At 49.0% G+C, this 22,368-nt stretch overlaps 2 protein-coding genes across 6 annotated transcripts in view; one reads left to right on the forward strand and one right to left on the reverse strand.

Moving 5' to 3' along the window:
- SLC39A11 (solute carrier family 39 member 11) overlaps window positions 1-22,368 on the forward strand; it is a 372,698-nt gene that overhangs the window by 11,479 nt on the left and 338,851 nt on the right. The gene's annotated exons all lie outside the window — the stretch shown is intronic.
- On the reverse strand, window positions 1,907-20,912 carry SSTR2 (somatostatin receptor 2). Of its 2 annotated transcripts, XR_009731514.1 has the most exons (3): window positions 20,823-20,907; window positions 10,400-10,563; window positions 1,907-4,852 (listed from the first exon to the last, which is right to left on the reverse strand). XR_009731514.1 is itself a non-coding variant. In XM_061392954.1 (2 exons), the coding sequence occupies exon 2, from the start codon at window positions 16,514-16,516 to the stop codon at window positions 15,410-15,412; it is 1,107 nt and encodes a 368-aa protein (XP_061248938.1). In that variant the 5' UTR covers window positions 16,517-16,607; window positions 20,823-20,912; the 3' UTR covers window positions 14,806-15,409. The 2 variants fall into 2 exon arrangements, 1 of the variants encoding a protein (XP_061248938.1); XM_061392954.1 differs by lacking the exons at window positions 1,907-4,852; window positions 10,400-10,563 and adding an exon at window positions 14,806-16,607 and having other exon boundaries at window positions 20,823-20,912.

Raw genomic sequence — 22,368 nt, forward strand, 5'->3', positions numbered from 1 at the left:
GTCGGGCTGGTGACTGTCTTCCACGTTTGCCTGGACTCCGGGCTCCTCATCCAGCTCTCTCCCCCGCCCCATCCCTGCGTGTGCAGCTCCTTCCATTACATTCGTTTTAGTTAAGCCCCTCTGAGTGTGCCATCTGTTTCCAGCTGGACTGTGTGCCATGCAGATGGTTATAGAGCCCGGATTAGCGACGTGACTCCCCCGCCCCGTTAGCACCAGGCCCCAGCCCAGCCCCCATGTCACCCCGGGGGAAGGACGAACAGCTCAGCAGTTTAGAACACGCTGTGTGCCCAAAGTTTCTGCAACACCTGGACAACACGAGCCCCTGTTTAGGAAGAGGAGACCTCGTATCCCCTGTCTGTTCGGGTGCAGACAAGTTGAGGCTTAGCAGAGCAGGAAAGCCCTCTAGGCAAGAACACTGTGTGGACAGAAATCGTTTAGCGCCTTGCTGGGCAGTGCATAATCCACTTACTTTTCTGTGCTGGACTTGCTTTATTTTGCATCATGCAGTCAGTTATGTCAGGGCCAGCTGAGTTTTTCTAATGGCAGGATCAGAAGCCGTGGTTTAATATTAGCCAATCTGGAAAATGTTCGGTGGTTTAATGACCCAGAAGTTTCTGGTCTTTTCTTGCTGCGAGGAAAGGCGAGGGGAATTTCACGTTTATTGGACACCCCTCCGTACCTGGTAATGTGATAAATTATCTGCACTATCTCCTTTCAGCCAGTCTTTATACAGCTCTGTCTGGTAGGTAGTGCGATCCCAGTTTTGCAGACAGGAAAGTAGGGGTTTGGGAATGTCACGAGCTCCAGGTCACACCTCCCATAAGTCAAAGTGCAGTGGTATGGTTAACAAATCGGGTTCTGGGCGAGGGATGTAAGTCTGCTCTGCCTCGGTTTCCTCATCTGTAGAATGGGGGTAACAGTTGGGCCTACTTCATAGAGCTCTTGTGGCAATTGAATACAGTGGTGAATATAAAGTGCTTAGAACAGGACTCCAAAAGGGAGCGCATCGTGAGCCCTCCAAAAGTTAGCTAATTTCCTTTTCTGATTTTAACAGTCTAACTCATATTTAAGACTGTTTTAAGCACCTGGAAATTTTTGTAATGTTTTGATTTTGAGTGAAAGACATGATGAGAAGATGATAGAAAGTCATTTTCTTTAACCTGATTTCAAAACTCTTGACATTTCTCTGTCATCAGTCTGGTACTGGCAAATCTGACATGTCTTTATGACATTCTTAGATCATCCCTTTGGTCGTCTGCTTTACCGTGACTTTGTCATGCTACTTAAACTATTTTACAAAATCTGGAAGAAATCAGATGGGGCTGTTAAAAAGTCATTGTACTAAATGGGACTTTTTAAAAGATTTTTTTTTTTTTGAAGTGGACCATTTTAAAAGTCTTTATTGAATTTGTTACAATATTGCTTCTGTTGTTTGTGTTCTGGTTTTTTGGCCCCTGAGGCATGTGGGGTCTTAGCTCCCTGACCAGGGATCGAACCCACACCCCCTGCACTGGAAGGATAAGTCCCAACCACTGGACCGCCAAGGAAGACCTGGTTGTCTGTTTTTAAGCCCTGATTTTTTTTTCTTTTTTCTTTTGCTATCAGGCAAATAATGGCTAAGACATCTAGAGAACGTCTTGAATGCTTTTCACTGGGCTGGGAGTTCTAAGACAAATTGTAAAATTCTAAAGTTTCCAGTTCCCCATTTTAGGTGGGTTGTGTTAGCTAGAACTCTGGTTCATTCTCCTGAATCTGTGGGATCTTTTTCAGAAGTAGGCAGGAACCGAGCTGAGTCCACATGGCTGGCCTCATGAACAGACTTCGCCCTGTGTTCCTTCACTGAGAGTGTGATTTCTTGTGGAGGTGGTTTCTGAAACAGTACACTTGCAAAAATAAACAAAGTCACTAAAAAAAAAAAATGTTTACTTCTTGGTTTCTAGTATATACCATCAATTATAACAGTGAAGATTGAAGTAAATTTATTTGACAGAAGCTCACACAATTACAAAGGCTGGTGCAGCTTATTTGAAAACATAAGCAACATTAGCTATTTCGTCTAAATCCTGAGCACATAGGAATGACATATTAGCAAAAATATACCAAGATACCATGATAGTAGTAACAATTTCTGGCTTCAGCACACACCTATTCTCCACATATTATAAAGAAGTTCTTGCACTGTTTTGAAAGTTCTAGGACCCACAACAGATTTCCCAACCTGGGGATGGGGCAAAGGGACTGAGAACCCCCGGGAATTTGACTTTGGAGGCCAGTGGGATTTGATTACAGAACTTCCACAGGACTGGGGAAACAGACTCTTGGAGGGCACAAACAAAGCCTTGTGCACACCAGGACCCCAGAGAAAGGAGCAGTGACTTCACAAGAGACTGAGCCAGACACGCCTGTGGGTGTCCAGGAGTCTCTGGCCGAGGCGTGGGTCCACAGTGGCCTGCCGTGGGGTCAGGGGCACTGAATACAACAGTGCATGCAAAAGTCCTTTTGAAGGAGGTTGCCATTACCCCTACCATAGTCTGGCCTCAGGCCAAACTACAGGGAGGGAACACAGCCCCACCCATCAACAGAAAATTGGATTAAAAGATTTACTGAGCATGGCCCCACCCCATCAGAGCAAGACCCAGATTCCTCCACAGCCAGTTCTTCCCATCAGGAAGCTGCCACAAGCCTCTTATCCTTCTCCATCAGAGGGCAGACAGAATGGAAATCACAATTAGAGAAAACTAACCGAACTGATCACTTGGATCACAGCCTTGTCTAACTCAGTGAGCCATGCCGTGTAAGGCCACCCAAGATGGACCGCATGGTGAGAGTTCTGACAAAATGTGGTCCACTGGAGAAGGGAATGACAAACCACTTCAGTATCCTTGCCCTGAGAACCCCATGAACAGTATGAAAAGGCAAAAAAAAAAAACAAACAAACAAACACCCAACACAGCACATAGTTAAAACCCTTTTTGCCTTCGAGGTTGCTGGAGGCGTTTTCTGGGTGTCCCAGGTTTCCTGGTATGGGTAGAGCATGGAAGGAGAAAGAAAACTCCTTTAAGCCTTCACAGATGGGGATGGAAAGGAGCCCGAAGCCTCCCATTACCTCCAGCACCTTCAGAAAGGGGGAGCCAGGAACGATGCCGGGACCACTCAAAACAGCAGACGAGGAGGGCGAAATGCATTCGAGAGCGAGTGTGAAGAGCCTTCAGTCTCCTCTGCTGATGATTGATCTGCTGTTTATAAAAACCCGCTGTTGTTTATGGTGCGTGACAGCTGGAGAAGGCTGGATAGAGTGACTCTGGAACAAGGAGTGAGGATGACTATGAGGAACACACCTCAGACTAGACCGTCTTCAGCGAGCTCTGAAAGCACCACTCACTCCGCACTCTGCTCTTAGTGAGACGGTTCTCGGCTCTTGGAAACTTGAATGGAGACCCTTCCTGGGGAAAAGGCTTTCAGATCATCGTGGGGAGTTGAATCGTTCCTTTTCCTCGGGATCAGCTGGGGAGAGTGGCGGCCCTGTGGGGCTGGACCTGGCTGATTTCCTCCTCCAAACACATCGTCCTTAGCAGGTTGTTCTAACTGGAAACCTTTTCCTCCTACTCCACGAGCTGTTAATAAACTGCTTCTGTCTGAGACAACACCAAGATAGGAAGGCTGGAGAGATGGAGAATAGGCATGAGCGAGGCTGATACCCACAAGGGTTCTTGGCCTCCTTAATCAATAGAAATTGATCATAAACCAGACAGCAAATTCAGACAAGGCTCTATTGGGGCCCCTGCTACAGCAGAAGCGAGAACAACAGGGCGCCTTGCTTACTCCCCAAAGCTAGCTTGTTCCTTATATGGGGTGAGGGTAGGGGGTGTGTTCAGGGCGTCAGGCTGGAGGGGTGGCTTTGGGGTGTGCCCACCCCGCTGTGTGCGCAGGACACGTTCCCTTGCTTTTGCTCTTGACACCCACTGTTTGCTCCTGGCTCTTCAGAAGTGACAGCAGGGATTTTTTTGGGTCTTTTCGTATCTTTGGTCCATAATTTTGCCCCACCTGTGCATACACGCAGTTGTTTTTAGTCCCACACAGTTTCTTCGTATTTTGTTGCTGGAGGAGAGGTGCTTCTCGGTGTAAGCACTGCAGCAAAGGATCTCAGGTCTCAGGATGACTCTGGACTAGAGCTGTCGCGTCTAAGATCGAGGAGGAATGGGGTTTCCTTGTTGCAAAGACAGTCCCTGCGCCACACGGCATGCCTGAGGATGTGACCGGTGCCACCTGAAACGCCAGGAGCAAGCAGAGGGGGTCGTGTGAGGGTACAGGAGGGAAGGACCATGAAACAGCTGAGGTCTGTCACCTCCCAGAGGAGCTGTAATGAATAATACAGCACCATCCACTTGGGAGAGCTATTTGGGAGACTGTTTTGTTTTATTCTTTTAGCTGATGAATCATTTATTCAAACAAGGCAAAGACATCTCCACATTGTTTCCTTCTCTACAGAAAGTGGAACGTTTTAAATAGATGACTTTCTCTCTTTTTCAACAGAACTTTCTTCAATCTGGTCCCACGAACTGTTTTTCATTTTAGGATTTACAAATAGTAACACATATGCACCCATTACAGCCAAAACAGCATGCTTGAATTTCAGATCGTCCTCCATTATTACAGTGACTCTACCGACATATGGAGAAAACCCTCCAGCTCTCCCCACCACGTCCTTCTGTTCAGGCCAGTTCTGGTCTTCCTGGGACAAGCCTCTGTCATCAACTTCCTCGTTCTCTCTTTTAGTCAGGAATTTGACGTCTCCATTATCTTTTTCATGAACTTCGATTACTCTGGGAACTATTGGAAGTAGGAGACTAATCTTCAAAAAAAAAAAAAAAAAAAAGCAAGCATTGTAAGTGGAAGCCAAGTTGAGTCTTAATCCAGTCTGAGCCTTTGCTCTAGAAGTGTCTAGACTTTAAAGTGGCAGTGCAGCTGGAACTAAGCTAACTCTAAATCATCTTGAGAATGAGCCCTGGAGACTCCTGTTCAAGCAAGGCTCTAAGAACATGCTGTTCCCCATCACATACTGAAAGAGAGTGAAAGTTGCTCAGTCATATCTGACTCTATGACCCCGTGGACTATAGCCCACCAGGCTCCTCTGTCCATGGAATTCTCCAGGCAAGAATACCGAAGTGGGTTGCCATGCCTTCCTCCAGGGATCTTCCTGACCAAGGGATCGAATGCAGGTCTCCTGCATTACAGGCAGACTTTTTACCATTTGAGCCACTCAGTTCATCAAGGAAGGCTCTAAAAAGATGCTCTTCTCCGTCACATACTGGCTGGTCTTTAAAAATGCATGGGATGAGGGGCTTCCCTGGCGGTCCCATGCTTCCAGTTAAGATCCCATGCTTCCAGTGGAGGGGGTGGGTTTGATTCCTGGTCAGGGAAGTAAGATCCCACATGCTGCAGGCCCCTCCCTTCCACCCCCTCCCCCGGCCAAAAAAGAAAATGCACAAATGCACAGGATAGGCTGATGCAGGTGTCTCGAGCTGTGAAAATGGACGGGGTGGAACAGTGGGTGAAGGGAGGACTTCTTTTATCTTGAAGACATGCTTTTGTGGAGGTGCGTTCACGGTTGAGAAAGAGAACTGTGATTCATTCTCTTGGTGGCCGAGCATCTCAGTTTCGCTCAGATTTATATTAGGAAGCTGGCACGGTGGGCGGGGTGGTGGTGGTTTTGGTTGATGTGCGTGTGTGTGCTCTGTCACCTCCAACTGTTTGTGACCCCATGGACTGTAGCCCGCCAGGCTCCTCTGTTTGTGCAGTTTTCCCAGGCAAGAATACTGGAGTGGGCTACCGTTTCCTCCTCTAGGGGATCTTTCTGACCCAGGGATTGAACCCACATCTCCTGTGTCTCCTGCACTGTAGGTGGATTCTTTACCGCTTGAGCCGTCGTGCGGGGTGGGGGTGGGGAATGTCTATTGAAACACTGTCCTCAGTAAGGATCAATTAAAAAAAAATTATTTGGAGTGATTTTTATGCAAAGCAGTTGTCATGTGTTTCTTATGCAAAAGTATTGCTATGAGCAGGATCTGCTTTAGGGTGGTTGACTGGTGGGAGTGATTTGTAGTGAATTGTCCACACCCTTTTGCCTTTTCTTTTTTTTAAACTTAAAGTGTTGTTGCAGGGACAGTTGGCTGGGGCTCAGTGTGCAGTCTGTGGCCTGGCACAGAATCCTCTGGATGAAAAGTTACCGCCGGCCCAATGTCCTCCTTCCCCATCGAGAAAGAGATGACTCAACATCCTTAGACTTCAGAGGAGTTAGTCAGGTTCTAGTTCTCTTCCTCGGTTGAAAGCCTTGGCGATTCTCCGAATCTGAGATCTTGCCCCAGAGATGCAGAGGTTGTGCCATGTGTGCACGCGAGTGTGTTACACGTCCACTTCCTGTGTGTGTGCATTCATGTCACATGCACACATGTGAACGTGTTCTTCACGTGCACCGGCATCCCGTGTGCATGCCCTGGCTCGGAGGTGTGGTCTGTATGTGTCCGAGCAAACTCAGGGCAGCGAAGGTACCAGTTGAGCTGAACTTGAGAGTCTTACTGATTTAGGCAGCGTCACGTGGCATGCGGGATCTTAGTTCCCCAACCAGGGATCAAACCCACACCCTTACACTGCAAGTGTGGAGTTTTAACCACTGGATCAGGGAAGTCCTTGAACTTAAGAGCCTTAGAAGATGGTCCATTTCGCTGGAGAAGTGGATGCTGGTAAAGGATAAGAAAACAGCTAAGCTTTCATTGTGTTATGTAAGAACCATTTGGGGTTCTTGTTAAAAAAGAACACTCATGAGAAAAAAAGATCTGGCTTCTCAGGAATGGACCATGTTCCCTGGCCTGGGGGACAGGGAGCCTTGAAGAAACTGATACCCAGCCACCTTCCAGACCAGAGGTGGGATACTGTCCCAGAGGGTGTTGCTGCCTTTTGGGGTACTGGTGCATCTGTAGGTAGTCCTGCAGAGCTGGTGGCCGACCTTCCTGTTTTTGGCCATGCCAGGAAACATGCAAGATCTTAGTTCCCCCACCAGGGCTCGAACCCATGCCCCCTGCAGTGGAAGCTCGGATCTTAATCACTGGACTACCAGGGAAGTGGTGGTGGTTTAGTTGCTCAGTTGTGTCCGACTCTTGCAACCCCGTGAACTGTATCCGAACAGGCTCCTCTATCCATGGGGTTCTCCAGGCAAGAATACAGGAGTGGGTTGCCATTTCCTTCTCCAGGGGACCTTCCCAACCCAGGAATCGAACCCAGGTTTCCCGCATTGCAGGCAGATTCTTTACTGACCGAGCTATGAGGGAAGCCCTTAGTCCTCTTTTGAGACTAGCCGTCTTCTCTCAGGACCCCTGAGCTGGCTACCTTGTAATCTATTCCTTGTAAGGACTTGGGACCACTGCGTCTCCTGCGTGCAAACTACCGCAGTCTTATTTGGTAAATCACAGCACACCCCTCTATTTCTCTTCGCAGCCAAGGGACCTTCTCTATTGCTTAAGCGATTGGAGGCTGCGATCACTGAGTAACTGGTGTGGGTAAAGCCTAGGAAGTCATTCTGGATTTCTTTTTAAGTGGGCCTTGCATCCCATTCCTGGACAGGCTTCTCTGAAAGGATGGGGCGATTTTATCTCTAACCAGGACAACCCTCTTCTTCTTCCAGTCCTTACAGGATCTGGACACAAATCCTCCCCCTCTGGACCAGACATGCGTCCTCAGAAAGAGGTCTTTTCCTCCCCCAGGGCTGGTCCTTCAGTGACACCAGGAGAGCAGAGAGATGAAACAGAGCCTCTTTCTCCCCACCCACTGGAGTCGAGGCTCTGCGTCATCAGCTCTCATGCTGAAAATCTTTGTCCTGGGAGCAGACGGAGCCCAGTCATCAAGTTGCAGCATTTCGTTTAATGATATTTTACTCACTTTTCGTCTTAGGAGAACTGATAATGTTTTCTGTTCAGCTTGGCTAAATCTCAGTTAATAATTAGCTTTTTTTTTTTTAAAAGGTCTTAAAAAAATAATTTTATTATTTACTTGTTTTTGGCTCTGCCGGGTCCTTGTTGCTGCTTGGGCTCTTCTCTAGTTGATGCGAGCAAGCTTCTCATTGCAGTGCCTTCTCTTGTTGCAGAGCGAGGGCTCTAGGGCGCATGGGCTCAGTAGTTGCGGCTCCCGGGCTCCAGAGCACAGGCTCGGGAGTTGTAGCCTGTGGGCTTCTAGGCGCCCATGGCATGTGGGATCTTCTCAGATCAGGGACTGAACCTGTGTCTCCTGCACTGGCAGGCACACTCTCCACCACTGGGCCACCAGGGAAGCCTCACCTCTGTTTTTAAGTGTAGTCCAGACGTATGTAACCTGACATATCTACAGGAGAAAACCAGACGCCAGCCTGTGTTTAGTCACCACGGACTTGAAGCCGAAGGGCAGTCAGTCGATGGAACTGGTGGTGGGAGTGGGGAGGGGTGTGAAGCCTTGAGGTGTTATTCTCAGCCCTGAGGGTCTGCTGACTCCGGTAACAGCTACACACTCTTTTCAGCTGTAAGTAGAATACAGTCCCTGATGCCTACTTTCTAGATGAGCTTCTAGGAAAAATATTAGAGGCTCTGCCTATGGGAATTTTCCTAGAAATTCACATATTAGAACCAAAACCTTCCACTTAGGGGAAGGTTTGCTTTGGTAGAACATTTGATAGGAAATTCTGTATATTTGAATCTGGCAAAAAAATAGAGATTAGAAAAGTGGCTGATTATAAGCTATTACTTATAAGTTTGACATCCTGGAATGTGAAGTCAAGTGGGCCTTAGGAAGCATCACTACGAACAAAGCTAGTGGAGGTGATGGAATTCCAGCTGAATTATTTCAAATCCTAAAAGATAATGTTGTGAAAATGCTGTACTCAATATGCCAGCAAATTTGGAAAACTCAGCAGTGGCCATAGGACTGGAAAAGGTCAGTATTCATTCCAATCCCAAAGAAAGGCAATGCCAAAGAATGCTCAAACTACCGCACAATTGCACTCATCTCACACCCTAGTAAAGTAATGCTCAAAATTCTCCAAGCCAGGCTTCAACAATATGTGAACCATGAACTTCCACATGTTCAAGCTGGATTTAGAAAAGGCAGAGGAACAAGAGACCAAATTGCCAACATCTGCTGGATCATTGAAAAAGCAAGAGAGTTCCAGAAAAAAATCTACTTCTGCTTTATTGACTATGCCAAAGTCTTTGACTGTGTAGACAACAAACTCTGGAAAATTCTTAAAGAGATGGGAATACCAGACCACTTGATCTGCCTCTTGAGAAATCTGTATGCAGGTCAAGAAGCAACAGTTAGAACTGGACATGGAACAACAGACTGGTTCCAAATAGGGAAAGGAGTACATCAAGGCTGTATATTGTCACCCTGCTTATTTAACTTCTATGCAGAGTACATCATGAGAAATGCTGGGCTGGATGAAGCACAAGCTGGAATCAAGATTGCCAGGAGAAATATCAATAACCTCAGATATGCAGATGACACCATCTTTATGGCAGAAAGTGAAGAACTAAAGAGCCTCTTGATGAAAGTGAAAGAGGGAGTGAAAAAGTTGGCTTAAAGCTCAACATTCACAAAACTAAAATCATGGCATCTGGTCCCATCACTTCAGGGCAGATAGATGGGGAAACAGTGGAAACAGTGACAGACTTGATTTTGGGGGGCTCCAAAATCACTATAGATGATGACTGCAGCCATGAAATTAAAAGACTCTTGCTCCTTGGAAGAAAAGTTATGACCAACCTAGACAACATATTAAAAGGCAGAGACATTATTTTACCAACAAAGGTCCATCTATTCAAGGCTATGGTTTTTCCAGTGGTCATGTATGGATGTGAGAGTTGGACTATAAAGAAAGCTGAGCACGGAAGAATTGATGCTTTTGAACTGTGGTGTTGGAGAAGTCTCTTGAGAGTCCCTTGGCCTGCAAGGAGATCCAACCAGTCCATCCTAAAGGAAGTCAGTCCCGAATATACATTGGAAGGACTGATGCTAAAGCTGAAACTCCAATACTTTGGCCACCTGATGTGAAGAACTGACTCATTGGAAAAGACCCTAATGAAGATTGAAGGCAGGAGGAGAAGGGGATAACAGAGGATGAGATGGTTGGATGGCATCACTGACTCGATGGACATGAGTTTAAGTAAGCTCTGGGAGTTGGTGATGGACAGGGAAGCCTGGTGTGCTGCAGTCCATGGGGTCATAAAGAGTCGAACATGACTGAGTGACTGAACTGAACTGATAAGCTTGAATGCTTGGTCTGCCAAATAGTGTGATTTGTGTGATGATGAGTGTTTCAGAGACACGCATCAGACCTTCCCCATCACATAGGGAGCCTTTTAAAAATAAAAATATTTACCTGGCACGTGGAATCTTCATTGCGTCATGAGGCATCTTCCCTTGTGGCACACGGACTCTCATGGACTCTCTAGTGATGCACAGGCTCAGTAGTTGTGTCTCTGGCTTAGTTGCTCCGTGGAGTTGGGATCTTCGTTCCCCAGGCAGGGATCAAACCTGCATCCCCTGCGGTGCAAGGTGACTTCTTAACCACTGGACCACCAGGGAAGAAACATGTGGAACCTTTTGATGGTTTTCCTGCCATGTTTTTTCCCAACAAGGCCAAAGTTCCTTTCTGTTTTTCATTGAAACTTGGCCATCTTGATTGAATAGCCCCATCTGGGGCAGATTGAAAGTGAAAGTCACTCAGGCATGTCTGACTCTGCAACCCCATGGACTGTATAGTCCATGGAATTCTCCAGGCCAGAATACTGGAGTGGGTAGCCTTTCCTTTCTCCAGGGATCTTCCCAACCCAGGGATCAAACCCAGGTCTCCTACATTGCAGGTGGATTCTTTACCAGCTGAGCCACAAAGGAAGCCCAAGAATACCGGAGTGGGTAGCCTATCCCTTCTCCAGTGGATCTTCCCGACCCAGGAATCTAACTGGGGTCTCCTGCATTGCAGGCGGATTCTTTACCAACTGAGCTATCAGGGAAGCCCTTGTCGGGGCTGATTACATACATCTGTCTTGACAGTCATCCACTTGCTACTCCTGTCAATGACCAGGCTGTGCACTTTTCCCAGCATGGAGCTCCTATTTAGGGCAGCTGGAGCCAAGCACTTCAATAGCTAGATTTTGTCTTGAAGGAGAGGATGAATTTGTTTAAGCAGACTCCAGGTCATTGCCAACTCTGGAAGTCTCAGCAACCAGGCTACATTTTCTTCTCTGCCTACCATTTATGAGAGATAAATAAGTTTATGCAAATACAAAAAGAAGTATGATTATAAGATGAAACAGTTGGCTGAGGGCCCAGGGTTCAGGTCCTTGTCCAGGTGCCAAAAGAAATAAATAACCAAAAAAAATTTTTTTTTAAAAGTTGAAATGGTCAGAAAAGTTGTTACAGAAAAATGCATGCAATAAACTATTATATATAGAATGGATAAGCAGAAGATCCTGCTGCATAGCACGGGGAACTGGAGCCAATATCCTGAGGTAAACCATAAATGTAAAAGAATAGGAAAAAGAACGCGTATAACGGAGTCACAGTTTGCTGTACGGCAGAAATTAGCACAACATTGTAAATCAACTGTATTTCAATAAAATAAAAGTTTTAAATGCATGCAATAAAATCACACGTGATTACTCAAGACCAGCTACACATTCATCTTGGGACTGCTGAGCAGTCACAACCAATGGAGCATGGCTCCTCCAGTTTTCTTCTTCATGGTGGTGGTGGTGGTTTAGTCGCTAAGTCATGTTTGACTCTTTTGCGACCCCATGGACTGTAGCCCGCCAGCCTCCTCTGTCTCTGGGATTCTCCAGGCAAGAATACTGCAGTGGGTTTCCATTTCCTCCTGCAGGGGATCTTCCCCGCTTCTGCTGCACTGCAGGCGGGTCTCCTGCCTCGAAAGCGGATTCTTTACGGCTGAGCCTCCCGGGAAGCCCCTTCTTCTTCAGAAAAGCAAGTAAAAGAAAGAAACACAGCATCCTTCCATCTTCCCATGTCCTGCATCCTCCTAGACTGTTCCAAGCTGTGACATGAACTTCACCAAAGTTCCAGCCCCACGTGCAGTCTTACTCAACTCTCTGTGTTACTGAAAGACGAGCCGACATCAATCAACACAGGCCCCAGTGTCCTGTCACCTCTGCTGATGCCTTTCTCGTTACACCCACTTAGATTTAATCAGCTCTTTGCTACCCATGTGAATAGAAGGTTAAATAGTAGCTTGCATAACCCAAATGCTCAGATACCCTAAAATCAAAGCAGTGCATCACTTTTTATTCTTTCCTACCATCCTGCAGATCTGTCTTCATAATTATATGTCGAGTGGAGGCTGAAATTAAAATTTGAAACTAAAATTGCATTAACATTTAAATGAAAATATGTGTCCCCTCCTTTGGAGCAAAGAAAAGAACCTGAGAGCAAATTATCGTAGAAAGAGATTGTTCATAAAGTGGAGAATACTTCCTTGTAGAGTAGAAACATGATGGCTTATTTGGGCAGAATTATAGCATCAATGGCTTCCCAGGTGGCGTAGTGGTAACGAATCTGCCTGCCGGGCAGGGGATGTGGGTTTGATCCCTGGGTCAGGAAGATCCCCTGGAGGGAAAAATGGCAACCGCCCTGCAGGCAGCTTCTCTGATCGCAGGGGCATGAGTTCCCTAAAACTTGTCTGTCTGCCCTGAAATTACTTCTACCAATTCTTGGTCCCTTGGAATCACTTCTCTTAAGTAAATGTCAGCATTTATGTAAAGGCCCAGGAATATCTCATATTATAATAATGGTAAGGGCTTCCCAGATGGCGCTAGTAATAAAGAATCTACCTGCAATGCAGGAGACCTGGGTTCCATCCCTGGGTCGGGAAGATCCCTTGGAGGAGGAAATGGAAACCCACTCCAGTATTCTTGCCTGGGGAATCCCATGGCAGAGGAGCCTGGTGGGTTACAGCCCATGGGATTGCACAGAGTCGGACTGAAGTGACTTAGCACATATAATAATGGTAAAGTTGGGTTTAAAGCATTTTATTGCAAATCTTGCTTATTTTTACGGAAGGGGGTGGGAAGGGGAGAGGGAGGGGAAATCGTTGTCCATCAGTTGTGGCTGCTAAGATGTCCTGAACTGACCTTGCAGCTGAACTTTCTTTTAGTAACTTTGTGGGATTTCACTGCAAGCATTTTTTTGGCCACAACATGAGGCCTGAGGCATCTGTTTTCTGATCAGAGATGAAACCCACACCCCATCCAGTGGAAGCGTGGCATCTTAACCACTGGGCCGCCAGGGAAGTCTGTACTGCAGGTGTGTTTCGTGTGTGACAACTTTCTTTATAGTCTCGTAATTGTACTTCTTTTTATTTTTGCATGGACTTATCTATCATCAATATTTTTTTAAAAACACCTTTATTTTTTATTTATTTGGCTGTTCGGGATGGGGGGGGTCTTAGTTTCAGCACATGGGATCTTCAGTTGCAGCACGTGGGATCCAGTTTCCTGACCTGGGATTGAGCCTGGGCCCCCTGCATTGGGAGCACAGAGTCCCAGCCATTGGGCCACGAGGAAGTGTTTTTGAACACATTTTCGGGGTCTCAGTCAATGCTTTGGGGAAGGAGGTGGCGTGGGTGACCTAGGCAGATAGAACAGAAGCAGCATGCTGACCACAGGTGGAGTCCTCAGTCATCCTGACAGCCTGTGCTCAGGCAGCCGGAAGAGGCAAGCTTGTTTTCAAATATGGTGAAATTGATACCTAAAACCCAACGAGTGAGGCTCTTGTACAAACCCAGAGACCATGGCATCCTGGCAAACACCCGAGTGTGTATTTCTTTGTACCCCGGAAGTTGCGATCGGTCAACGAAATGGGTGTTGCCTCTCTTCCTGTTGCCCGTACACAAGCCCGTCTTCAGTTTCAGGGACGGAAAAACGTCCCTGACGGTGTGAAGTGCCTGTCTGTAACGGTGCTTGAGGAATAGCTCAGGAAGCCCGAGGATTAAAGGTCGATGTTTATTGTGTGTTTTGTGGGTGAGGAAGGTGGGACGGCCACACCTGTGAGGGATGGGGCTGCGCCAACGCTCACACCCACACCCCCTACACTCGGCATATTTATTGGCTGGTGCCTGTGCTGACGGTTTTGGAGCCGTGTCCTCAGACCTTCCGCATGCACTGTGATTTTATTAGTGCCCAGCTTTGTAGAGAGTTCTTAAAAAGTACCTTTGAGGGATTGTTGAGTAACATTTCCATTTTCTTTCTTTGAGAGAACATGTCTGCCATTAAAAAAAAAACCAACTTTATGGTTTCTCATAAAGGTGTAATTTTGGTTCGTTCTTATTCATTTATTTTCATGGTGAGGAGAATAAAATTGTTTCCCTATAAGAATGATTGTCTATTTTTTGCCTTGCACGTTAGTGATTTTTCACCCAACCCCACTCCCTTCCATGGCTCCCTAGGAAAAATTGAGGCAATTTAAGAAGAAAATGATGCAATCTTAGAGCAGGCCATGTCTGGATAAATACAATGATCGATGACCACAACCACTTAATGTCCTTTTGGAGAGATGAATAATCCTTTGATTATATCTAAGAAGAGAAAACACATGAATTTATGTTCTGGGTCTTAAATACCTTCTTCCTCACCCGCCCCCTCCTTTTTTTTTTACTTTGATTTAACTTGCCTGAAATTAATGAAGCAAAAACTCAGGGACAGAGGCCAGTTTTGTGAGGCTGGACACTTATACAATTTAAGGAGACCTTTTTAAGAAAAAGAATACAAAAATATCTTACTTTTACATATTTTTCTTTCTTTACAAAAGCATATGACCATGTGACATACCGCCCAAGCAAGAGAGATCCCTGAAGCTTAAACTTTATTGGCTTCATGGTAAGTCCATTTCTGTGGGTACCACATTGGAATAAACGTCCCTCTATGCTATGCACATTTGAACTTGCTACTTGTGTCCTTGAACTCAGGAAACGTACCTAGGTCATGGCTGTACAGGGACTAGATAAGGATATGCAGGTATAAACGTAAAACCACGAGATTACACACGGGGTTTTAAACACACAAACACGCAGAGTTTTCTGTTTTTGTTGAATTTCAGTTGTTTCTAAAGGTCTCACCCAGGCGGGATCTCCTCTTCTCCAGACTCTGAATTGTCTGCTTGCATCTATATGTTCCCTCTAAGGGGGGTGTAATCAGTTTAATACCTTACCATTCACTCATGCAAGCCGACTCAAACCCTGTTCTCTGAATTGGACTCCTGCTGAGCAGATTCCTATTCTAGAAGCCAGGTGATGGGTGGGAGGAAGCAGGGGGCTGGGGCTGGGGAGCACACCGGCTGTTTGGCAGAGCCTGGCGTCTGAGTGATGGATTTTTCAGGCAGTTCAGATACTGGTCTGGAGGTCTCCGTTGAGGAGGGTCCTCTGGGTCTCCGTGGTCTCATTCAGCCGGGATTTGTCCTGCTTACTGTCACTCCGCTCCCCGTCGTCTGTGCCGCTCACCTTGACCAAGCAGAGGACATTCTGGAAGCTCTTCTTGAAGTTGTCGGACAAGAAGGCATAGAGGATAGGGTTGGCACAGCTGTTGGCGTAGGTGAGGACCACCACGAAGTCAAACATGCCTTTGAGGGCTGGGGTGGGACTGATGGCCACTGAGACCGAAGAGACGTTGAAGATGTAGAAGGGGAGCCAGCAGAAGATGAAGACGGCCACCACGATGGACACCATGCGGGTGACCTTCTTCTCAGACTTTTTCCTTTTGGAGGAACCCACTCGGATGCCGGAGGACTTCACCTTGATGATAATGAACAAGTAGCAGAGACAGATGATGGTCAGGGGCACCAGGAACCCCAGAATGAAGGCATAGATGATGAAGCCTGTGTACCAGGCCCCAGATTCGCCTGGCCAGTTGATGGTGCAACTGCTTCTCCCCCACTGGTTGCTCCGAAGGCCAGCATATATCATGATCGGCAAGATGACCAGCAGAGAGACGCCCCACACAGCCACGTTGATCATCTTGGCTGTCCGGGGTCTCCTCCACTTGGCCGACTTGATGGGGTGGACCACAGCCAGGTAGCGGTCGATGCTCATGACCGTCAGGCAGAAGATGCTGGTGAACTGATTGATGCCATCCACGGTCATGACCACCCGGCAGATGGCCTTGCCAAAGGGCCAGTGGACCAGAGCCACCTGCATGGCCAGAAAGGGCAGGCCCAGCATGAAGAGTTCATCTGCGATGGCCAGGTTGAGGATGTAGATGTTGGTGATGGTCTTCATCTTGGCATAGCGGAGGATGACGTAAATGACCAGTGTGTTGCCACACAACCCAATGATGCAGACCACGAAGTAGATGAAGGTGAGGACGACGTTGCTGGCCAGGTCGTAGTACGGCTCTGTCTGGTTTGAAACGTTGGCTGCCCCCACGGAGCCATTGAGGTCGAACGGAGCGGTCAGCCAAGGTTGGGTCTCATTGAGTTCAGACACCAGATCCATGGCTGCCTTCTAGTCTTAGGCTAGATCCAACCCGCCAGAGGTCTTATTCTCACCTTCATGGGTCCCAGAGGCAAAGGATCCACTGTGACATCTGCAAGGAAGAAAAGAAGATTGACTTATCTGCCAGAGGTTACTTAAGCTGTCACCAGCTTCCCGTGTTTCTGGTTTGCTCTCTCAGACGCTCTTCAGTTGAAAAGTGTGTTGTCTTTCACACCAGTGTGAGCACTACCAGCTCATTCTCACACGCAGGCCCTTGGAGTTGTTTTTCCAGTGGCGGGGAAGGGTTTGAGTGAAGTCATCCCAGTTTATCTTGTCATCTTTGGTGACACACACGTGGGAGTTGACTCTACCTGCAAGACAGTGGTTCCTAAGAAGCGGGCTGATCTGAACGTGGAGAAGACAGAGCCCGGAGAAGCCCTACCTTAGAAAAGTCTGACACCTGTGTTCCTGGTCTTTCCCCCTTGAGGAAATCTATGCTGACTTGACAGCTGCTTTGGAGTCTTTCTATTGTGAAAATCCCATAGTGGAAAAATGCCAGACTTTAGAGGTGAAAAAACCATGGAGACCACGTGACCCCATGCCAGGTACTCAACCACTCTCCCCTTTGTTAAAATGGGGGTATCATGAAGACGAAGTGATGAAATGAAGATGAAAATGCCTAGCGCTGTGCTGGGCTCCTAATTAGAACTCTAAAAATGTTGTCTTTTCTCCCTTTTTCATTTTTTGTTGTTCAGTCGCTAAGTCATGTCTGACTCTTTGGGATACCATGGACTGCAGCATGCCAGGCTTCCCTGTCCTTCACACCTCCCAGAGTTTTCAAACTCATCTCCATTGAGTCGGTGATGCCATCCAACCATGTTATCCTCTTCCGCCTTCTTCTTCTGCCTTCAATCTTTCCCGGCATCAGGGTCTTTTCTAATGAGTTGGCTCTTTGCATCAAGTGACCAAAGGACTGGAGCTTTAGCTTTAGCATCAGTCTTTCCAATGAATACCAACTTATTTCTAATTTATTGAACTCTGCCTACACAATGAACCAGTTTATAGTCTTAAATATTAAAAAGAAAGATCTGGCTTGCTTTTATTTTTAAAATATTGGCTCTAGTTGATTTTTGTTTCCTCTCTTTGACTCTGATACCCAGTGCTTGACCTCCTGGTGCCCTGGAGAATCCTTTCCTAAGTCCCCCATCAGGATGCTGGAGATCATTTCACACCCCAGAGAATTTGCCTGTGATCCTCTAATTAAGGGGAAAAACAGGGTCCAGGAGGGAGGAAGGCAGGCTGATTCACATTTACTGTCTCCTTGACCTTCCAAACAATCCTATGATGTGGGGATACTTATCCCCATTTTACAGACGAGGAAACTGAGACTTAGCGAGTTTAAGGAACTTGCTCCCATTCCCTTGAGCGTCACTGGTGAAGTTGAAATTTGAACACAGGACATCCAAGCTTTCTACTTTTCACAACATCACAGCCGCTGCTCAGTGGATTGGAAAACCACTGACTGATAATTGGGCTTTGGTTTGAAGCAGCTGACTCTGGTCTTACCTCCATCCTGAGAAAATAATTGGGACACTATTGGCTTGGCCTAAGATGTAGAACAATAGCTTATCACATAATTAAATGATTTATCTGCGGTTATTCATAAAACATCCCTGGGACACTTCTTTGTCATACAGAATGGACCAGACATGGAGGTGACATCTTAGGAGGGGAGACAGGAAGGGCACCAACTCTAAGGGTGTGAGTTGCATGGAGATATGAACAAGGGACTTGAGAATGCCTTTCTCTTCTGGGAGATTCAGAGGCTTCACATGAGGAATGTTTGAGCTGGGTCTTGAGTCCCTGAAGTGGGAAGTAAGGAGGGCAGGGAAGAGGTCACTCTGGGAAGGGGGATGCTGGCAAAGCGTTGAAGGGCTCAGCTCATAGTGGGAGGAGTTCACCTGGAGGACACATTTCCCCGGAGCAGGGTGCTTTCCCTGACGCCTGAGTGAAGACTGGACATTGTTCCTTTCTGCTTGGAGAGTCTGCTGATGAGTTACAGGGGAGTTAGCCAGCAGCAAGTACTGCGGGGTGCTTGCCTACATTTGCCTCGGGTTCATTCTGCACTGCCGGGAGCACTGTTTGTCTTTTCTGTGCTGACCTCCCCACCACACAGCTGTCTGTAAAGTGGGCCTGGGGGCTTCATGGCTGATCTTTCTGCAAAGTACTTTGGGGACCCAGGAGTCAATATCTGAGTTGGGTAAAAAGCATAAACTGGCAGCAATTAAAAACAGAAGCTGTGAAGAAACCGTTTTTCATGTCCTTAGATTAACACAGGCTGTTTCCAATATCATTTCTAACTGTCTTGTTATTTTAATTCTTCCAACCCCAAAGCCTATTTAAACCACCTGCATTGGGGTGGACATTCATCACTAGCATTTCCAGGGTCCCATCTATGTGACCTGCAAAGTTACACTCCGATGTCTGGGTGAGACTGGAGACCCCGGGGCTGCAGGGGTAGTGATGATGATGCTGGCATGGGAGGAAATGCTGACCTCCAGCCCTGACTCTGCCTTTTTGGCTGGAGTCTCATGCAACGGGAAGGGATTGAATGGGATCAGTTTTTTTTCTTTTCCCCCTGAGAAGCAGCATTCTCCACCTTTGAGAGAGGCAGCCCCAGACAGAGTTCAGAGCTTGGTGAAGGTGGCAGACTGGGTAAGCTGGGGAGCCAGTGTGGAGTGAGAAGCCTCCTCTGAGGAAGAAATGAGTTTGAATCACAGTGAATCTTATTGCATCAATGATGAAGTCAGCTGCCTCGGATCTCCGAGCAACTTCTGCTTCATTGGCGTCTCATTGAAAGTGGACGCCAATGCCAGGCGTCACTACCTGCTGGATTGTGATTAAATGTACCAGGAAGTTGGGTTTTCTGTTTTATTTTTCCAGCGTAAAAATCGTTAGGTATGGGAAATGTCTGGTTGTTGGTTTCCTCTGAGATTGAGTCCAGCCCTGTTGGAGGGGAGGGTGAGAACGGTCTAGTAGCAGTCCCCAGCCTTTCTGACACCAGCGACCCGTTCCAGGGAAGACCGGAGGGTGGGATGGTTTCCGGATGTTTCCTGGAGGTTGGGGACCCCTGATCTAGAGCATCCCCTCCCATCCCAGAGAGTCTGCGGTTCCCAGCCTAAGAACTGAGCATTGGGAATGGGACCTCGCGTCCCAGATGACCTTAAATCCTTTTCAACTTCAGTTTTCCCTTTCTCTCCAGCATCTTTCCCTCCATTCAGCCCCCACCCCACTTCCCTCAGGCCTCCTAACCCTTTCCTGGTGGCTGAAGCGTGAGCCCCACCGGTGGCGAGAGCCAAAAGCCAGGTGCGGGCCACCCGGTGGGGCGCTCCTGCGCTTAGGAGAAGCCGAGGCATCGCTGGCAGAAGGGGCAGAGGGGAGAGGAAGGATCCCCACCGCCCGCCCAGTGGGTGCCCCAGGCTGGCACAGAAAATTAGCCTCTGCACCATCCAACTCGCTGGCCATCAGACCCAAGGATTTCTTAAAGGATTCCCTGCTATCTCCAGAGAAGGAGGAGGGATTAAGGATTGTCCTGCCAGCACCCTGATCTCCAAAGGCAGATCGGGGCCCGGCACCAGCGACGGCTGGGAACCGCTGACAGCCGCCTGGGGATTTGACCGGTGCCTCCGGGGGGTTCGGGCTGCTCAGACACTCGGTCTCTCCAAACCTGGGCAACCGGTACTCTCCGCCCGGGCGGAGCAGACCCTACAGCGCTCGGGATCCGTGTCCCCGACTGGGCGAGGAAGAACAAGGGAGAAGCCCCTCTTTTTTTTTTTCTCCTGCTCCGCTGCCTGCCACTCACAGGCTCAGATCGGGTGTAGGTGGGGGAGGGATCCGGGGGCGCGCGCCGGCAGGAGCCGCGGCGATATCCCCCTCTCTAGCCTCGCTGTCCTCGCGTCGGGGTTCTGATGCAGGCAGCTGGCAGAGTTGTCCCCGTCGCAGCAGCTGCCACCTGGACACTCGGCTGGGAGACCAGGGCTGGATAAGGGCGCACGCCGCGCACACCAGCCTGCAGCTGTGCGGACACGTCCGTTCCAGCACAGGCGATCCACGGCGTCCCGATCGCGCCGGGACACCGGCTGTCGTTCATTCCCACCAAAACCACCCACGAAAGCACAAGGGTGGAGAGCCACGCGCCGGGACCTACACTGGGCACGCCGGGGCGCGCACCTCCACGCAGCGCAGATGCACCCAGGTGCCCAAGTGCGTTTCTCTCTCTCAGACACCCACAGACACGCACACGCACACGCACGCCCACACACCTCACCTTTGCTTTTCCGCTGCAATCTGCCAGCTCGGCTCGCCGGCACCCAGCGGCTGTCCCCAACCCAGCCCGGCGGCCGGGCGCGCAGCTGCTTGGCCGGCGCTCGGCGTCTAGAGCCGCCGGCTCCGTTCGCGAGTCGCGCCCCGGAGCGTGGCCCGCAGACCCCGGGAGCCGAGCCGCGGACTGAGGCTCCGGGCGCGGGGGAGCAAGCGCGCGCGCGGGTGGCTGCGCCGCTCGGACTAGCAGTGCGGAGCGCGGGCACCTCGGCTCCTGTCCCCACGCCCCCCCATGACGTCACCGCAGCTCGCTCCGCCCACCCGGTCGGGTGGGCGGACTGGGGTGCGCTGCGGGAGAATCCCGGGGTGGCTGCGGGCAGAGGTCGCAGGCACCAGGGCTAAAGGGAGACCCTCGTGCGGGGCGCGAAGGGTCAAGCGATTTCAGCCTCCCCAAGATCGGTGGCACGGACACGAGCTGTCTTCCGTCCTCCTTCACAGAGTCGGTTCTGTTTCACCCAGCCTATTTCAGACAGCTGGAGTGGCGGCTGGTTGACCCAGACTCGCTCTGGGACTTCTGCCGTGTCTGAATTCAGACAACTTTGCAAAGCAGTGGGTCATCTCCCAGGCACAAGGCCCCCGGAAGGAGCGGGAGGAAAACAGGACCAGGGGAATGCCCGTCTGGATGCAGTGGCCAGCGCCCCTCCGCTCAGGGCTGAGCCCGCTCTTGGTTCCAAAATTCAGGTGGGAGAGCAATCAGAGGCGCAACACTGGAGCAGCTCATCCCAACTCTACCCTCTCTCCACAACTTGGAGAGGCAGAGGCCCTACAGCCATCCCCTTCCTTCACCTTGACCTTGGGCACAGCCCCTCCTCCTCCCCGCTGGGAGGGAGCAAAGAGAAGGAACATGCATGAAGTGGGGGTTGTCACATGCGGGGACAGCTGTTTGTTTTTTGGCCGTGATGATTCAGCTTCTGTTCCAAGTTTAATAAGTCACATTCAGTCCTGCAGCCTCTCCTTCCTCACCCTCCTCCAAGTACACACAGTCACACACGTATTCACACACTCACACACACACATACACTCCACATCGTGAGTACATTTTAGAGGATGAGCAAACAGAAAGCAAACGCCAACTACAGTTTTCTCTGTGGGCTGAGCTGGCTCTGACTGTCCAGTGCTGTTATCTGATTTGCAATTCACCAGTGAAAGTTACAGTCCAGAGACTCTTTAGCAGGTAGGGTGAGCCCCAGAGACCTGGGAAGGGGGCTGGCAGGTAAGGTAGCAAATAACTGCCGATTTCTATCTGGGCCAAGCTGTGTCTTGGGGTACCCACCGTGAGGGTGGAAATCAAGGTTACCCTTGGATGTGTCTCTTTCTGAGATGCCGGTCATCATGGGGCTTGAGTCGTCATCCTGGTGCTCGGGGCCAGATGGACGGGTGGTTGACTCATGTTCCAGCCAGTCTGGGAGCCTGCTTCTCTCTGTGTGCCGAGCACAGGGGCTGGGCACGTGGCTTGACACAAGTGGGGTGCCCCTGCTCACCACCAGCTGGGA

This window comes from Bos javanicus, chromosome 19, assembly GCF_032452875.1.
Source record: "Bos javanicus breed banteng chromosome 19, ARS-OSU_banteng_1.0, whole genome shotgun sequence".
NCBI lineage: Eukaryota > Metazoa > Chordata > Mammalia > Artiodactyla > Bovidae > Bos > Bos javanicus.